Below are 19,800 nucleotides of genomic sequence, written 5' to 3' on the forward strand. Positions count from 1 at the left end.
TTCATTTTATTTTACTTAATAGATTAAATGTAGTCTGGGAAGTAAATAGGATTATGATACTAAAAAATAACTCTGAGAGTCAGGAAGCCACAAAGACACAAAGAGCATCAGCATGCCAAAGACCCAGAGAAAGGTCTTGCCATCTTCAGGAACTCTTGAGTCAGCTTTCCATTACGCAATTAATTAAAATTGCAGCCTTTCAGTACTTAAAGGGGGATTACAAGAAAAAATGGGAACAAACTTTGTAGCAGGGCTTGTTGCGATAAGGGGTAACGGCTTTAAACTGAAAGGAGGGTAGATTCAGGCTAGATATAAGGAAGAAAATTTTCACAATGGGGGTGGTGAAACCCTGGCACAGCTTGCCCCAAGAGGTAGTAGATGCCCCATCCCTGGAAACATTCAAGGTCAAGTTGGACGGGGCTCTGAGCAACTTGGCCTAGTTGAAGATGTCCCTGCTCACTGGCATGGGGGTTGGACTTAGGTGACCTTTAAAAGTCCCTTCCAGCCCAAACTGTTCTATGATTCTATGAGTCTATGAAAATTACACTGTGGACCATAAGCTACCAAGACCTCTCCGTGACACTTTGCTCTGAGTTTTGGGTTTTACCCATTTCCTAGTCACTATCCTTATCTCCTTCCCACCCCAGGGAGTGCTGCTTCCATCTTGACAGAGAAAAAAAGTGCTCCCTTAACTGCAAACACAGGATTACACCACCACTCAATGTGCCAGCTGCCCATACTATCTAAGCAGCTCTAAGGAGAAGGGCTTAACACCTCCACTTATTCATATTTTCCAATTACACGGTTCACGATTTTTAAAAAGCTATTAATTTTTGCTTTTCTTCCCCCTCCATACTCACTGTGCTATAAAAAAGAAATACATAGCCACCACACTAACAGTTATGCTAGCTTTATTTTCTCCAATTTGACAAACAGATGACTTTTTGTAAAATGCACAAAACCCTTCAAATACAGACACTGCCAGGAGCTTCCACAGAACTAAAAGCTAAAGACTAAAGGTATTTCAAAATCACCAAACTATAAGAAAGACTGCAAATTGGTCACAGTCTCTTCACCCTTCACTCTCAATAGTTTAAATTACCTTTTACATTTCACTGGTGTATATAAAACTGCCACCCCCAAAACAGCATTCCTTAGAAAACATGAGATTAAAATCTTTCTGCTTTTCCTGATACAAGGCGCCTGTAGCAGACACAACCCTCCAAGGGTCAACATACAAAACCATAAAAATACCGTGTTTGCCTCCCAGCTCTTGACATCACTTCTGCTGTCTTTCTATCAAAATACAGCATTTGGGTACAATTCATAGTAACCACAAGCCTTTTGCTTGATACTTCCATCTACCTTTCAGTCTTCTAATGAAGTATTTCTCTGTCATTCTGAAGCTATTTAGGCAGCAGATAAAACAGTTAATTTCTATGATCCAAATGTCCAGCACTGTCTCAGGTTAAAAGGGAATGCTGATGCCACAACCGCCCACATTGTGCGTAACACAAACCTTCAGAAAGCATCACAGGCTTTACACAATGCAACTATCATATCTCCGCCCCAGATGCACAGCGCAGTCCTCTCTTGTCAGACCATACTGATTCTGAGTCCCAGGAACCGGTCTGCACAGACAGACGCTTCCCAAGCAAGCTCCTGAAGCTGTCTGTCTTGTCTTCCTCCTTGTTTTCTGCCTTCAGCTGACTAAATTGCTCCATATCACAGCACCTGTAAAAGTGCAGTTGTTCTGTAGTAATGCGCTCAAGGCATCCACGTAACCCACAGAATATTCAAGTACCAACAGCATGATGTGGAGGGCTGACTTGTCCAAAATAATCTTTTATGATTTGGAAATGTCATCCCAAAAGAGACAGATAGTGGGGTTGGGAAAGAGAAACCATGAGATTTCTGTAGTTTGACATCTCCTCTCTAACCCTCCCCACCCTAAACACAGGATACAAGATTTTTAGATACTTCCTGCCACCTGTCCCAACAGGGAGTAATCCTTTGATGCACAGGGCTTGCAGTGACAGCAGAAAGAGGGATAAACATCTATTGCAGAGCATGCAATATGGAGGAAATTCATCACATGGAAAGGTTAATTCATAAAAAACTCAAAGATGGGTGTTCATTTGTATGACTTTACATGGAAACAATTACTTCAAATCATTCACATCAGTGCATCTGGCTTCAAAGTAAATCCTCCATAGAGTCAAACCAACACTTTTGTTTCATTGCATGGGAAGCGCTAAGCCTGCTTGGCACAACAAGCTAATGAGAGCAACGTCTGCTGGTTCACATCTGAAGAAGGCATTTTGTACAGCTGCTTGTGTTTTGGGCACAGCTGTTCCGTATCTCTGCTCGCACACTTGCATTCAGTTACCACAAAGCAGCTTGTTATGGAACAGTTGACCAGAAATTCATCAGGGCTGACTCCTCTTTCTAGAGGATAACAGAATAAGATGATGACATAACACTTCAACTGGATGACACATCAAGCTTTGGAATTTCAAAAAGACACCAAACTTGCTAACTCCAGGGGACATCCACTGCGGTCAACATGAAAAGAAACTTAATAAATCAAGTTCTCAGCATTCCAAACATTTGAATTATTGAGCCCAAACCTGTCTAAATCATGTCAGCCAACTTTCTGCTAAGAACACAGAAAAGATAGGAGACTGTATGCTTTCACAGAAACAATAGATTTTTAAAAGAGTACAATTTCCATAGTTGGTATTGATTTTAACAAGCAATATCTCTATGAAGCTTTCAACTCAGCTTAACTCTTACAGGCCTTTGACAAGGTGGACAAGCATTTCTGAAACCATATTACAGATTAATAATTAAGATTTAGAGAGATCCCAATTAGCTCTCAATTAGCTCAAATACCAGAAGCACCTCACCACAGCAGCCAAGAAAAAAAGGTAAAGTAGGCAATACTAAATCCGTGCTCTCACTGTTAGATTGCAGCAGCTGATTTAAAGTACTTGTTATCTCTGTACTACGTTGAAGAATCATCTCACAGGTAGCAGATACACATCCAACAACACATCTTGTGTCAGACAGTTCTCATATCCTGACTCCCAGCTCTATGCTTGGGCCAGCTGATTAGAGATAGCTAATTAAATGTCATGGCAAAAACCTTATCATCTCTATTTATGTGACTTGTAAAACTCCTACAGCTAATTTGATCCTGAAACAAAATGGGTATAGCCTCTGGATTTATATACCAAGCTGCGAGCATAATGGAGTACCTTCAGATTAAAAGGTCTGCATGACTGATTTTTCAGGAAAAGTAGCTTTCTAGATTCTTGGTTGCTAAGCAGTATCCTAGCTAATAGCTTAATATGCTTGATTTTTTCTCTGTGATGTTGATGAAGAAAGAATGTCTTTAATATTAAGTTCACCAAAATTGCTTGATCCAATATATGAAACAGTCTAAGACTAGAGACAGAAATTACATTTGAAAAGTGATACTTTCAGCTGCTGTGAGAAGATGATGACGACAGGCACAGCCACCGAGCTCTTTTGCACTTGCATTTATCTATGATGATGCAGAAGAAGCAGACGGGTCCCTTGACACACATAGAGTCAAAGGGCAGCAACAGAATCCTCATCCGCTCCATGATGATGGTGAGAAGGGTCAGTATTGATTAAATTCATGTTAGCACTTAAAATGCAACACACAGCCTGAAATTCTGGAGAGTTCCTTCTCTCCAGTTGTATGGTAATACAAAATTTAAACAGAAATTCTACTGCAGAATTGAAAGAAACATCCAGATCCTCTTGATGAAAACTTGCCGTGACATTGACTTGCCAAAGCAAGAGTTATTTCAGAAAGGTTTTTGACTCATTTCTCTTAAATAGACAATAGAGCCAACAAGAAAAAAAAGCCCTTATGAATTTCACCTTTTTCAGTTCTTGCTTTGCAATTAAAGCCTTTTAGTGGAATTCCACAGGACGTCAAATACTAATTTACTGCTGTTACAGTTTCAAGGAACAGGACTAATCTAGCCTAATTTAGAAACCTAGAAGTCAGGTTTCTATTCTAAGATAGTTTTCTGTGCTCCTTTTTTAGTCAATGCATAAAGCAAACCTTCTGCAACAGGGCAGTTTATTCCAATACATGTATCTCAGATGGATCACTCCCTTCAGGTGCACACTTCTCCTCACAGGCTGCCTGAACAACTATTTTAATTGAAGTATGAACAAAATACCACTACTGTGCCCTACTCAGTTTGCTTTATGGGGTAAGCAGTACATTTGTGTGTCACTGAAAATTTCAGTAAAATATTTTGCTAAATAAAAAGACATTTCACGTCTTTTGTTGGGGTCCTTGTAAACTTATGCATACTCAGTACAATCTAAGATAATGAAGTAGGTTATTCATCTTCTGGAAATTACCTATAAACATATTATAAGGCAAGTTATTTTTTAAGTATATTTCTTTAAGTGTTTTAAAAGAAGGTTTGGTTCGTTAAACTGATTCTTAAAGAGACACAAATTTAACATTAACCAATGATAATAAAATACATGCACCTCTGAGCAACTGATTAATTGATACAGTACATTTATTAATACAGCTTCTAATATGTTAGTTTTGCATTGTTGCTCACGTTTAATTATGCAAAAAATTGCTACATTGTGCAATAACTTTGTTATCTCAAAGTACTTATTGTTAAGTATGTGTGAAAAGCTTTAAATCACAGAATCTGTACCAGCACTAAAAGAAAACGAAGATAAATACCTCCTGCTACAATTTTGAATCGACTGCACTTCAAATATATCTGCTTTCTTTAGTGTTCTGTTCATTTGTTCCTTGCCTGGACTGTAACCATACATTTAAAAAACTGAGCTTGTTTCTTTCTCTTTTTCCAACTTCAATAACGTTCTGTCCCGAATGGACCACATCTACACTGCAGCCATAACTGACGCTCATAAAGGTGACCTCTCTTTGTAAGGGAAAGCATAAACATAACTTCTGGGTTTGTGCTTGAAAACAGCTCAGGAGAACATAATATGGTGCAAAAGCCATTGAGCATTATCCAGAAATAACGAGTGCTTATGTATTTTGTCTGCAAACCATACTGTATTCATATTTCTGCAGCCTTGGCTTTCAAAGGACAACTTGAACACTAATTAAATGTTGCCAGTAAAGCAGGGCCAAAAGAATTAGATGGATGAGAATGACCTACAGGGAATATTTATAATGAATATCCCTGATAATCTCCAAACCTGAGACCTCCTAGGAAACAACAGTACCCCTCAATTCTTAAAAAACAAACCAAATCTTTCACCAGCTTCCTGCTCAGTACCCCCTGGAGTCAGCAGAGGTGGCTTTAGTATAGTTTTCCACTTAAGGAAGCTTATTTTCAGTAACGAATGTTTAGAAAGCACACACATAATTAAAACATTAAAATGGAATAAAGAGACAATGTGAAAATTTCTGTATTATGTGCTCCCTTTATCTTCTTGCATTTTCCTGTAGTAAAGCCATTACACAAAAGGGACTTTCTTAAAAGACCAGTCTAATTATTTCTAACCCTGTAGGAGTAAAAAGTACACAATGAATTTTGAGCTGACAGGAAAAGGGCTGAAGAAAAACAAATGGTCTGAAAAAAGTGCTCTATCTTATTTTGTGGAAAATGTAGAAATAAAGCAAATTTATTGCTTAGGGACATGCTTTTTCTAATGAAAAAAGATTTAACTGACATTTTTCAGATATCTTTTTTGGTGGACATTTTGAATATTTTTTTATTTTTCAGATTTAAGATAGATAATAGCAGAAATTCTCTTTTTCATTTTCTTTTCCTTCAATAGCATAACTCTTTTCATAAGTAAATGTCCCGGTAATGTTTTCTTGGAAAATAATTAAACATTGTCTTACACTAAAAACTCTGCTTAATGTTCAAGGTTGACTTAACATCTAACATTTGTGTATAGTTTTGCTTGGAAGTTTTCAATCTTGCTAAGCTTGATAAGGCATGATGCTTATCTAGTTATGAAATCTGTCTTTTTTTCTCATGCAGTTTGGGTTTTTTTTCCTGTTTGGCATACTATGATCTTTATGTCTGTATTTGGAAAGTAGAATTAATTTTTTCCATACTCTCTGCAATTATAAAGACAAATCATTTCTTGACTTTACAAAAAGCTTTAAGGGAAAGCTGCGTAAAAATAGCCACAGAATTTCTCATCATGAATATAAAATATACCTTGTTACACCTAATCAGCCAGAGACCATGCAATCACAGAAAAAAATACAGTGTTGGAATATCAATTTTTCATTGATTTGCTGCAGTGCCCATGAGATGGTACAGTGTAAGAAAGATGCTCAGGGAAGGGAGGAAGAGGAGTCCAAACTAAAGAGCAGACTTCAGCTTGTCCAGGGCACTAGCAGGAAGGGTCCTGTGGGAAGAAGCTCTGAAAGGTCAGAGCCCTGTAGAGCTGGGTTATCTTCATGGAGAGCCTCCTCCAAGTGCCAGAATGGTCTATTCCAGTCTGCAAAGAAGCAGGCAGGCACAGCAGGACACCAGGGTGGCTCCACAGGGAACGCCTGACAGAGACCTAGCGCAAAATGGAAGCCAACCAGAGACGGAAATGGAGAGATGTGACCCACAACAAACACAGAAGCCCCGTCTGGCCAGGCAGGGATGGAGTTTGCAAAGCCCAGCCAGCACTGAAACTGGTACAGGATGCGAAGGGTAACAAGAAGCGCCTCTACAGGTACATCAGCAGTGAAAGCCAAGGGAAATATGAACTTGCTTCTGAATGGGGTGGGCAACCTAATGAAAGACATTGAAAAGGCTTGAGGAACTTGATGCTTTCTTGGCTTTGACTTTTAGTGACAAGATCTGCCACCCTGGTCCCTATGCTTAGTGGCAGAATTTAGGGAACAGAGGTACTACCCATGGCAGACAAAGACTGAATTAGGGATTGCTTAGGCAAGAGGGACACTCACAAGTCCATGGGCCTAGATGGGATGCTGTTGGGATCACCCTGCACAGCTTGACCTTAAGGAGAAGGAGCTGTGGTGTTGATCTGCACGGCTCGACCTTAAGGAGAAGGTGCTGTGGCACTGAGAAGCTGGTAAACAGCTGGATATCTGCACGGCTCGGCCTTGAGGAGAAGGAGCTGTGGTAAACAGCTAAGAAGAAGCGAGGAAAACAGGAACACCTGCAGGCAGCGAATCCTGACTGTGTGAGAGGCACATGGACAGCGCGTGAATTTTGTATATAGCCAATTGCAATAATGTGTGTAACAAGCTGTAACCAATCATGAGTGTGTGTGCGCAAACAAAGATTATGATATATATTGGAGTCAGACAAGACAATAAACGGCTTCGGAATATAACTCTCATAGAGTTGTGAAGTCCATCCTTCTCCCACAGGACGCATCTAAGGCTGCTGACAGAGTTGACTCATGTCTTGTAAAAGCTGCTTTCTATAATCTTTGAAAGGCCACTGGTTAAGAACTGAAACATATGCCCAGTGTGGTTGTGAAATCTCCATCTTTGGAGATATTCAAAACTTGACAATTGCTGAGCAGCCACATCCAACTTTGACACTAGCTTGCTTTGAACAAGTGCTTGCACTGGATGACCTCCAGAAATCCCACCTCAATTCTTCTATGATTTTGTGATTATGCCCGTTGCCTAACCTATGCATCTAAAACATACCCATTGCTGACCACAGATACACTGCTACCAACCAGAAAACAAGATTTTGAAATTGCTTCCATGCACATTGAAAACTGAAAGCAAGCATTTTCAAACTTGCAGATGTTTCTAACCCATTTGAAAACTTTCTATTATACAGAAGGGATTCATTATTTCATTGGTGTAAAAAATTGCTTCTGCTATGGTGTCAGGACTGTACAGTGACAGTGTCTAATCATTCCAGGTGTCCACATTGTGATGAAAAGAAATCTCTTCATTTCAAATGCTGTAATATACAGCCCCAATACATTTCACTCTGAGTCTCATCAAAGAATAATTCTCTGTCAAAATCCCAACAGCAGATAGATTTTGAGAGCAGGGGCAGAATTACAGAGTAAGAAAAGTGTCACCAACAGCTTCCCCTGGAATGCAACAACACTTAATTTAAGATACGACCTATGGAGTCAACGTAATTGGGAAAGGTGACATTCTTATTCAGTTTCTCATTTGAAGGCAGACAATAAAGCCAGTTTTTCTCAGGTCTAATCAGTCTATTTTCCTTGTTGTTATTACTATATATTGCTGGTAGCAGAGAAATGAGATAGAGATCCTAATTCTGATTACTTACATATCAAAGAATCAGGGAAAGAATGAAGACTGCAATATGATCACTTTATGCAGAAGCAAAGACATAAAAAATGAGTTTAAGACCCATTTGTGAGGCTTATGCTGTTCGTCAATACAGAGCATAGGACAGAAATTTATTAGCCACAGGACAGTTCCTGCAGTTCATGGGGTCTCTTTGTCACAAAAAACAACAGTGTCGAAGTCCCCTCCTAATGTGCTGTGTTTCTGTTAGTTGACTTGCAGGTCAACACCTTTTTTTAAAATCTGCAAATTCATTGTATTTTGTCCAAACCTACCTAGCACAGATCAAAGGATCAACGTTGCTGGCATCTTTATGCCATTCCTGTATCTCTTTTGGAAGTTTGCTTCACAGCTGAATCCCCAGCAAATGAGCACCCATTTGCTCCAGTTGTGATTTGCAAGGGGAGTACAACTATCATGGCACTGGGTTTGCATGGCAAGGTTTAGGTAGTGGTGGGGGTTGCAGGGGTGGCTTCTATGAGAAGCTGCTAGAAGCTTCCCCTATGTCCAATAGAGCCAGTGCCAGCTGGCTCCAAGACAGACCTACCACTGGCCAAGGCTGAGCCCATCAGCGATGGTGGTAACACCTCTGGGATGATATATTTAAAAAGGCAGGAAAAAACCAGCACACAGCATTTGCAGCCAGAGAGAGGAGTGAGAACATGTGAAAACAACTCTACAGACCACCAGGTCAGTGCAGAAGGAGGGACAGGAGGAGCTCCAGGTGCCGGAGCAGAGGTTCCCCGGCAGCCCCTAGGGAAGCCCATAGTGAGGCCGGCTGTGCCCCTGCAGCCATGGAGCTCCACGCTGGAGCAGATCTCCACCTGCAGCCCGGGGAGGGCCCCATGCTGGAGCAGGTGGGTGCCCGAAGGAGGCTGTGACCCTGTGGGAAGCCTGCATTGGAGCAGGCTCCTGCCAGGAGCTGTGGCCCCATGAAGAGAGAAGTCCAGGCTGGAACAGGTTTGCTGGCAGGATTTGTGACCCTGTGGGGGGCCCACGCTGGAGCTGTCTGTTCCTGAAGGATGACACCCCATGGAAGGGATCCAGGCTGGAGCAGTTCATGAAGAACCGCAGCCCATGGGAAGCACTCACGTTGGAGAAGTTTGTGGAGGACTGTCTCTCGTGGGAGGGACTCCACGCTGGAGCAGAGGAAGAGTGTGAGGAGGCCTCCCCATGAGGAGGAAGGAGCGGCAGAGACAGCGTGTGATGAACTGACCACAACCCCCATTCCCTGACCCCCTGCGCCACTTGGAGGGGAGGTGGTAGAGAAAATCAGGAGCAAAGTTGAGCCCAGGAAGAAGGGAGTGTTGGTGGAAGATGTTTTAAGACCTGGTCTTATCTCTCATTATTCTGCTCTGATTTTGATTGGCAATAAATTAAACTAATTTCCCCAAGTTGAATCTGTCTCTCCCTTAACGGTAACTGTTGAATGATCTGTCCCTGTCCTTATCTCAAACCGTAAGATTCTCACTGTATTTTTCTCTTCCCTGTCCAGCTGAGGAGAGGGAGTGATAGAGCGGCTTTGGTGGGCACCTGGCCTCTAGTCAAGGTCAACCCACCACAACACCTCCTGCCCAAATTTCTGGAAGGAAATGTGACTTTTCAAAATTACATGGGTCACACTGACAGTTATCAGTTCTGAGGAGAGGTACCTGCACAGTTAAAACTTGAGTGTCTCCAGACATGGACTAGACCCACCAATTCAGCATTTACACCAATGAGAAGGAAAATACAGAAATGAAACTGATGTCCAGCAGCCATGCTACTGAAATTTAAAATAATATTTATGTTTAATTTTTTAATTACTAGTCATTTTTCTATGCAATGCAGTAACATTTCTTGTTACTCAAAATGCAAAGCTTATGATGTCATCCACACCACATCTTTTTCTACATCCTGAGCATCTGTCAGTCCCTGTCCTTTCTTTCCTTTTACATCCCATTACAAATATTGACATTTTTCCTTTCCTGCATTCTCCACAGTCACTTTTTTGTCTTGTTTTCTGCCTCCTATCTACACAGCCCTGCCTGGTCTTCTCACAAAACCTCACCTACCTGCAATCTACCCAAACACTCTTTGAGCTTCCCTACAGACTCCCATTTATAGGCACCCATCTGCTCTCAAATATCACTCCACCACATTTTCTTTCCTCTTCACATAAGACAGACCATTCACTTTCCTCATGTGACCAAAGCAAGAGAGCAATAGTGACTGGAACTACCTTGCTCCAGGAATTTTTTGTCAACAACATATACCAAAAATAAGTATCAGGAGAATGATGTTCCTCTTTTGATACTCAGGTATTTTGGAACTGTTCCAATATCTTATACTTCTTCAGCTATCCAGCAGACATTTAAGAGGGCACTTGATTTCAATACTAAAATACTTCACTATTCTTCATTATGACTAAATAACATTATTTTCTCTTTTCTCAGCCATAAGGCGGCAAGACTTGCTGTATTATCAAATGACTGCACAGGCAATAAGCCACTGGGTTCATAGTTTAAGTGACAGAACATCAACTACCTGACAAGGTCGATGACTCTCTCCCTTGGAGCAGTGCTGACTGGCTCATCATTAATCATTATGATCTGATCCCCTGGTATAAGCTTTCCTTCAGAGGGGCCGCCTGGAGACAAATGAAAAAAAAAAGCAAAAGTTAGTAGACCATTGTAAATGCACAGACACACTCTGTTGTTCACGTACTATAAGTGTTTTTTTCTTCAACTAACGGCATATTTAACACTAACACTATTTCTGACATTACCAGTACTTCCTCAACAGGAAAATGTTGAAAGCTAGTGGTTTAGCAGTCTCTACTGAAGTTCCTCAAGTTAAGATCCAAACCCACATGTAGGCACCTCAAAATAAGGGCTTGATTTTCTGGAGGGCCAAAAGGACCTGCAGGAGGTGGCCTAATTCACCCTTTAAGGTGTGATCAACCATACCTTACCCCACCCTGATCAATGCTTGTGTAATATTCTTGTAAGAACACCCTGAGGATGACTCCTTTTCCTGTAAATAAATCATCCTGCTTATCTGCTGTTAAGATCGGGAAGTCTTTTTCCCCAGTGTCTACATCAGATCTTCCTTGCTGCAACCAATTGTTTCTTCTCCCAGGCAAGGTTAACACTGCAGAACATCTTATCCCTCCTTCCTATGAAACATCACTTATGTATTTGAAAGTCATTCACAGGTCTTTCCTCTGACTTTTCCATTCTGGGCAAAACAAACCTTTTTCCTTCAATCTGAAGACAGTAAGTTTCTATACCTCCAGTCCTTGTGTCTCTTGTCCTCTGGATTCCTACCACTTCGTAAACACAAGTTTTATGTACATCCAAAAGCATTGCCACTTGCAGTTAGACACAGATATTTAGCATTAGTCTGAGTAGAGAATCAGACATGTATGTGTCTATGTACTTTGGATTCTGACACTGCTGAAATGCATATTAAGTTTATGCTGTATAATATGCACATAACACTTTGCTTCTCAGCACAATTACATGCCCAGAAGAGGGTGTGACATCACAACTGCGAGTGAAAAGATATATCCTCTCTAGTCTTCTGTCTTTAGACTCTGCAATTATGATACATAAAAAACCCAATAATATTACTAATATGAAGATAAAGTCTTAAAAGAAAATGTTTCAGTATCAAAACCAATGCATTTAACAAGTGAGCTAATACTGTTCCTTTCCTCTGTTTGGTTTCAAAAATTTACTTCACTTATATATGCAGCATAAATGGATACAAATCCATGTAGGAAAATGAGTTCATCTGTCCTCCTGTTCACTTGGAACACAATATAATAAACACCTTTTCCAAACTGAACTTTAACACAAAACTACATTAATAATGTTAACTTGGGAGAAAAGAACTGTTTGGATCTAGTTCAAATATTAGTTACACCACTCATTTCATATGAAGGCAATACAAATATAATCAATGCACACACGTGGGTAAATGACATCAGAACTTCACAAAGTCGATTTTGCCTCTTCTCTGCTCTCTGTGGGTGTTCTGGAGAACATATTGAACAAGAGCAAAGTCAAACCCCTGCCCTTGGCTCCAAGGCAATTTTACATAACAACTGAACTTTTAAGCAGAGAGAGCAGGAGCCCACTATTTGGGAGACTGAGCAGTCCCAGGTCTGGTCACCTATATGTTCAAAAATACCACAAACCTCACTAATTTTCACTCCAGGTAAGATGTTTAGGGATCTGTTTTGACATGGCTTTTTGCCACATAATTATACAGAAGTATTCATTTAAAAAAAGCCAGCAATAACACCCCCTTTTTCAAAACCAATTATAGTTAGAACCAAATATTATAGGTGGAAACCTAGTTTGTCCTTAGGAAGCTGATGATTAAAAGAATGAAAAATATGTAAGTTTTAATCTCACAACTCAACATACCTCTTGAAAATGCTGATTCAATGGCAATGAGGGTGACATCAAACCAATATAAACATAACAGAGAAAACCTTTCCTTGAATGAGGTGGGTCAACTTTTTTTCAGGCAAACAACAGTAACAGCTCAGCGCAATAATCTGAAACTGGCTTTGTGTTAACACATTTATCCAACGTTCAAAAATGAGTGCAAGGAGCACAACTACTTAGTAATACAAGGGTTAAAATCCTACCTAGTATTTGTGATTACTTTGTCTGCTTGAGTATTTTAACAGTACTCAAATTTGAATTGTATTTCATCTCAGTAGATTAAACCCAAGTTTGGTTTTAGGGTCAGGTGGGGAAAACATACCTGGTGTTACTGAGCGTACAACAACTGGCTTTTCACTACCAGCCACAAACCCAAATCCTAGCACAGGATCCCTCCTCATTTCCACTTTCCGAGGGGCTGGAGGGGTTATTTGGCAGCTCTCTATTCGAGGGTCTTCAAATGTGGCTGATTGTGTCATGTGACTGAAAAAAAATAAAAGATGGAAAAAGGAAAAAAATCATTAAAACATGATTTTGTGGTATCTACTTGAGCCAAGCAATTTCTGCAACGATATGAGATGAATACCTGAAATGTTCTCACTATAGGAACTAAAACATCAACTTAATAATTTTCTATTAGATTTTCTTACACGTAAAGTAATAATGCTGCTGGCAGGTCTCAAATACTGATCAATAGTATCAACCTATAAAGAATCCCTCTTTGACAGCATACATTTAATCACACCTCATATTTGAAAGAAAAATAACCCAACAATAAAGCCTTTGTCATCTGTGCTTGAATTTTTCATCCTTCATTTTTTGGAAGGGAAAGATAATAGAGTGACCTACTCACAGTGCGAAACATAACAATTAGAGTCTGCCAGCCTTTTGCAAGAAGAGAGGATGACTACCTACGGCACAGGTAACAGCTCTATGTTTACTACTCTGGTAAACTCTCCAAAGTCACTCCAAACTGTTCTAGGGCAAACTGTTTCTTTTTTTTTAAGAAAACATATTTATCAGCAATTACTAAAATACTTTAGTTTCAGCTACAGTGTTATGACGAAGCTTACTGTATCTAGAATAAAAAATTCTCATGACTGAAGGGAACTATCTTGATTTTTCAAGCAGAAAATAAAAAGGATGAAAGTTATCCAACATGACATATCTGTGAAAGATGTCATGGTTTCAAACTGTAGAGACTTCTAAATTAACATCAATAAACACTTAAATGTAACTGATGCTGTATGCAGACTGAACTGGAACGTACTTTGTGTTTCCCACCCAACCCCTGGAGCTCCTCGCTGAATCACAGCTGCCCATTCCCAGTGCCGATTACATAGACAGACAGACAGACAACTCCAGTGTCATACCCTTCCAAATGCCATTAACTGAACTCATATGCTTCAGGAAACCTTGTCACTACTGCAGACAACAAGCAATACCCGGTCAGCATAGCATGAAGACAGAGTACAGCTCATGGCATCGGGTTACTGAAGTCTTGACAGAGCTCAGATGATATTTGTTTAAAGCTGTCTGGCCAAGAGTTAACTCCTTTTTTATCTTCAAAAGACTGTAGGTATGCAGGTGCTGAGCTAACTCCAGCTCTTGGTGGATGAAGGCAGCAGACAAAGGGAGCCCAAGTGCCAACCCCGTCTGCAGGGAGGGCACAGGCTCCTGCGCTGAGAAAGGTAATGGCCAGGTGCCCGGCTTAAGAGGGCTGCAAAGGACATCAGAGAGGCAGGTGCAGGTATCCCTACAGCAGTAGGCAGTATCATCAGTTTGAAAGCTGGTCTTCTCATAAATATTTGACAATATTAAAATCAAGTAATTTTCCCATATCCTTGATAATCTTTCATATAACGTTATAACTCGAGAATTAGGGGACATCTCATGTGACCAGAACTGTTGCTCTCACCTCCTGTCCTTTTTCCACCTTCAGCTACAATTCCCTGAAGAACTCCAGACAGGCGGTCCATAAGGAGAACAGCATCATTCAGAGATCTGTTTTCAGCATGAGTGACTTGCAAAAACTTCTCTGATCTTTCCCCCACACATACACCTTGGGTATGACATCAATTTACACTGTCTCCATGGTCTGCTTCTATTACTGATACACAGAAGAGTGGCAAAATCTCAGTAAACTCTCAGTGGGAGTTTATTCCTGAGACTGGATTTTTCTAGGGCTTTTCTTCAAAGAAACTCTTTATCGCTATCACTAGATTCACTCTGCCTAAGAGTAACAGGCTGCCTTTTTACGCATATGATCAGAGGTAGCAGAAGCTAGTCCCTTACAAAAATAGGAGAGGGAGAATATCTCTGTACTCTCCTAGTACCTGCATAAGGTGAAGTCAGCAAAGAAAATACATTTTCTTTTACTAGGTTGAGCATAACATCCGATACTTCATTCTCTGCCTCTACCTGCTCCTCCAGATTTTGTCAATTAATTCTAGATAATTTTCTATGATGTTTATTCAAAAGAACTGTTAGAAAATCCAGAGTGTTTTATTCAGACTCTTTGCAAAATCTATCTTCAAGACCTCCCAGCCACCCTCCTTCCCATCAACTCCTATTTATGATTTGGGCTTCTAGATATTCAAACACTTTGTCTTTCAAATGGGACACTTTCTGAGGTGTCACTGGTATTTCAAAAACTATCTATTTCAACTTCCAAACTTTGCTTTTGTAAAGAGTAGGAAGCTCTGCATTTGTCACCTTTTTTAGGTGATAGCCTTACCAAACTTTCCACAAATTTAAAATTTTCTATTTAATAATTTCTTCCATTTCTGTAATTGGGGCACTATGAGCTGACACTGTGTCCAAAGAGGAAATGCCGTGTTCACAAGCAACTGGAAAATACCATCTGAGCCTTTGAGAACTTCTTTCCTGCCATTGTACGTCCTCTCTCTCTTCAAGCCCTTGTGTAGCCTGGTTGGAAAACTAGATCATGAAGAAAAAAAAACCCAAACAAACTCTGAAAAACCCCACCAACAGCTGCACTTCAGTTAACAAATTCTAAGAGCAGACATACAGATTTGCTCAAAAGAGCAGCTCCGCTAGTAGATGCCTCGCTCCAGCCATTGCCTCAGCTTGTGCCGAGAATCCGCAGCAGCACAGCATCAGTCATTCCAAGCCTAAGCAAGAGGATCAGCGAGGAACAGTCCATCACGATTCTGAGTGGTGCAGGAGGCTTTATTGATTTTTAAGGTTATCCACCTTCAAATACATCAACTAAAACGGCTCTGCATCTCACGCTTCCACAGCTTGCTGCATCAGATATTCTTGTATCATTCAGTACGCTGAAAGTGTATTTCAAGAGAGCAACAAGATGTATGAATATGATCCCAGAAGAGATTAGATGAATACTCAAAGCTTTGTGTGATGGTACGTTGACAAACCCGCTTCCTCCTGTGGCTAATACATTATTGAGATGCCAGTTATAGTACCATAGTTCAAGACTAATTTGAATTTTGCATTAATTGGAGGCATTTGATCTCCGTCTCAGCTATGGAAAATATTGACTCCTGAAGAATAATCATGCTAAATGTTCTAAATCAGAATCTAACAAACCTGGACTCAAAACAGCCACCTTGGGGAACCTTAGACAGAGCATCACTTAAACAGTGAAACATCTTACAAGAATAACTCCAACACTGCAAACTTCCCATTTGCTTCAAAAACAGTAAAAAATGTGTTTAGATGGTACTGTGCCTAGATTATACCTAAAGATTTATTTTTCTAAAGGAAAAATAGAAGAAAAGGAGAAAGGCTAGGATTTTAACTATGAATGGTTCTTTCCACATACACAAAGACAAGCTGCCCTTAGATTGCCTTTTCAAAAAGAGATACTCATTTCCTACCATTCTCAATGACTGAGACGAGTCTCTGCTTTACAAAAGGCTGTCTTCTCTGACATACTCTTATTGAGAGCAGTGGGAGACAGCTGCCATTATTAAGCAGAGTAATTCTTAGAGCATTTCTTGAACAGAGATTTTATATACCAGCCTCTTCCGAGACAGAAACTACCAGCTATGAAAAATCATGGAAAGTCATAGCAGAAGTGCAATTCCAAGTACTTATGCTCAAAAGCTCTCTGTGGCAACTACTCAAAAAGAGATGGAACAGGGGAAGCAAGAGAGAAGGCATCTGAGAGTGCACGCGCTGACACACAGAGCAGAACGGAGGCACTGCAGGGTGGCACAAAATGGGTGTGCACGCTCATTCCCAAAAGGCCCTACAGTGAGTGAAGGAGCGAGAAAATTAGAGAAGAAGAGTATGTTGGAGAACACTGACCATCTGCGACAAGGCAGCCAGCACCTGCAAACACAATCCAGCTGCCCAGGACATTATGGGGACTCTAACGTAACAACTGCGTGCCTGAATTCATGCTTGGGAAAGCCACAGAACTCGGAGGTATGGTTTAGGGCTGGCACTTTGAATCTTCAGGTCATTAACTTGGTAACACTTTCTATGGAAACCTCCTTAGTATTTTCCTCATTCAAATTACATGCTAAATAACCCAAGGAATATCTAAACAAATACTGTAATTAAAATGAGAGCTTGATTTAATAATGCATATTAGAAATTAAAAGCAAAGTATCCAAGCACAATGCTTTTTCAGCCTTTGCATTTTGATCCCACTTAGGGATTAGTGGGCTAATTCCGAGAGGCTTGTCTATGGCAGCTAAGAAAAGCCTGTCCTCAGCAGGCTGAAATTGGTTATGCAGGAGTTTGCATTTCCACAGGAAAATGCTTAGGGGTCTGACTCTTCTAAGAAACTGAAAACTATGGCATGAATCCAGCGACCCCGGTTACAATAAACACTATTTTGGAAATACGTAACAAAGGCACCAGAACAACTCTACCTCTACTCTCCATCCAAAAAATGTGACATCCAAAAAAAGAGAAGAAAAGACGATACTGCAAGGTGTGTTTAATACAGCTGCATGCCAACAAACACTAAAACAACTTAACTGAAATCAAATGGCTGTTGCATCATATCATGACAGCGTGGAGACAGGCATTTTGGTGTTTCGTTTTGTATTTCCATATTACAGCTTGCTTCAATTACTTCAAAGGTAAACACCAATTCTCAATTTTCAGGGTTTTAATCCTTAGCTTTTAAATAGTTACAATGTCTCTGGTATTCAGATCGATTGAACTACAAAACAGACTGTTTTGACTGAAGACACAGCAGGTGTAATTCTGGTCAATGATGGAGAAGAGTCTGTGGAAATGTCAAACCACTCATGGGCTGATGAGTGGAAGTGGGTGAGGAGGATGGACTTTTTATCAAAGGTTTAATTCAGAAATAACAAAATCACTTCAAATTGTTGAACACTGTTAAAATCCTGTCTTGTTAACTCGGAGGGGATGGAGGATCTGCTTTCTTGGTCACAGCTGTGATTTTCAAGATGACCCATGCAAGTTAAGGACACCGAACAAACCTTCATTTACAATTGTCCATCTGAATCCCTGAGACCATGAGACTCTGCCCCAAAACTACGTCTTGGTTCATACTCTATTAGAGCCTCGGGTTCTGCACTGAAAATTTCCTTTGCTACTGGAAATTGCAGTAGCTACTGCAGAAGCTACTGCTACTGCAGTCTCAAACCACTTTACTTGCAGTTAATTCCTGAAGACAGGTGGTTGAGTGAGAATCAAATCTACTTTCTCAAAGTGGTTTGAGACTCAAGACAATATTATGGCAACTGATAACAACATCAGGGTATTTTATAGTTTTCCCCTTGATAATCTGGAAAGACTATCAAAACAATGATGACAGTTAAAAGGAAACTAGCATAGGTGAGAACAAATACACAAATGCTCCGGAAGATGAAAAATTGACCTTCATTTACTTATCTTAACTAGTAGCTAAATATGAAAAAATGACCTCCTTCCTGCCTGCCTGCCTGCCTTCCTTTCTTTCTCTCCTTCTCTCCTTCCTTCCTTCTCTCCACAAATTCCTGGCACCTCTCACATACCTCAAGTTAATTTATTTTCTCCAAGAAATCCCACAAGAATTATTAAGAACTAGGACACAAGTGTCAAAATCATGTGTCAACTGTATCTGTCTTTTACTTGGAAATGCCATTTCACAAAAAAATTACCCAAACAGTTATTACACTGCTAAGTAAAATTGTTGCTCTTACAGAGAATCTGGTGGCTTGACAAACTCTTTTTTGCTCCATTTTGCAGCAAACCAGAGAGTTGCTCACAGCTCCAGAGTTTTTAGACATATTCAACAGACAAAAGTTTTATTTTCAGCTGTTCAAAAAGGAGTCAACTTTTAACACTTCAATAAAATAGTCCCTACATTTTCTCTGTTTTCATGCAGGTAAGTATGTTGAGAATTCAATATCACAGGCACAAAATATAACTGGGAAGATATATCAGATTTTTTTTTCTTTCTTTTTTTCTAGGACTATTTTCCCGCTCCGATGTCAATTCTATTTTTTTCATAAGCTTCTTCAGCAGTTAAATCCTCTAAAGTCAGGTCATTTTATAGCACCCTAGAAAATGTTTGGCATATGCCATCTGGATGAGCATATGGTAAAAATGTAATTAGAAATAAAAAGGTTTGCTGGTTTCAGAAGAAGTTGGTGACAGCTTTTTGATGAAGTTGGATACAGGGAAATCTGACACATAAAAAAATTCAAAATCCACTCTTCTTCCACTACTGGGCATGATGTGCAATCTAAAGCATGACAAAGTGAAGCAAAATAGCAGTGAATAAAACTGACATGAATACAAATTTAGAGGGACAAAAAGATTTATGGTCAGCTTCAGGCAGGCACTGGGACAAATACACTGAAAGTATATTTTACAATGACGATTAGCACTCTCATTTGAGAATATTACATGTGTAATATTTGAATGTTTCTGCAATCTGCATATACTGTATATGAATGCTATATATTGGGAAGAAAACAAACTTCTATACTTGAATCCCGCAGAAACGTGGAAATAAGCCTCAAGCCCCAATGGCAGACCAGCAGTTGTTTGTTTCAAGTTTTGCATCTACCCCCTGAGCTGGAAGATGGGGATGGAGAG

At 40.1% G+C, this 19,800-nt stretch overlaps 1 protein-coding gene across 1 annotated transcript in view; it reads right to left on the reverse strand.

Moving 5' to 3' along the window:
• Positions 1–13,226, reverse strand: part of FRMPD4 (FERM and PDZ domain containing 4) — a 68,059-nt gene extending 54,833 nt beyond the window's left edge. Inside the window, exons 1-2 of the mRNA XM_010281959.1 lie at positions 13,070–13,226; positions 10,835–10,937 (exon numbers count right to left, since the gene is read on the reverse strand). Of these exons, the coding sequence (XP_010280261.1) occupies positions 10,835–10,937; positions 13,070–13,226 (260 nt within the window). The remainder of the gene's footprint in view (positions 1–10,834; positions 10,938–13,069) is intronic.
• Positions 13,227–19,800: the final 6,574 nt, after the last annotated feature.

Source organism: Phaethon lepturus, unplaced genomic scaffold, assembly GCF_000687285.1.
Source record: "Phaethon lepturus isolate BGI_N335 unplaced genomic scaffold, ASM68728v1 scaffold19492, whole genome shotgun sequence".
Classification (NCBI taxonomy): Eukaryota; Metazoa; Chordata; class Aves; order Phaethontiformes; family Phaethontidae; genus Phaethon; species Phaethon lepturus.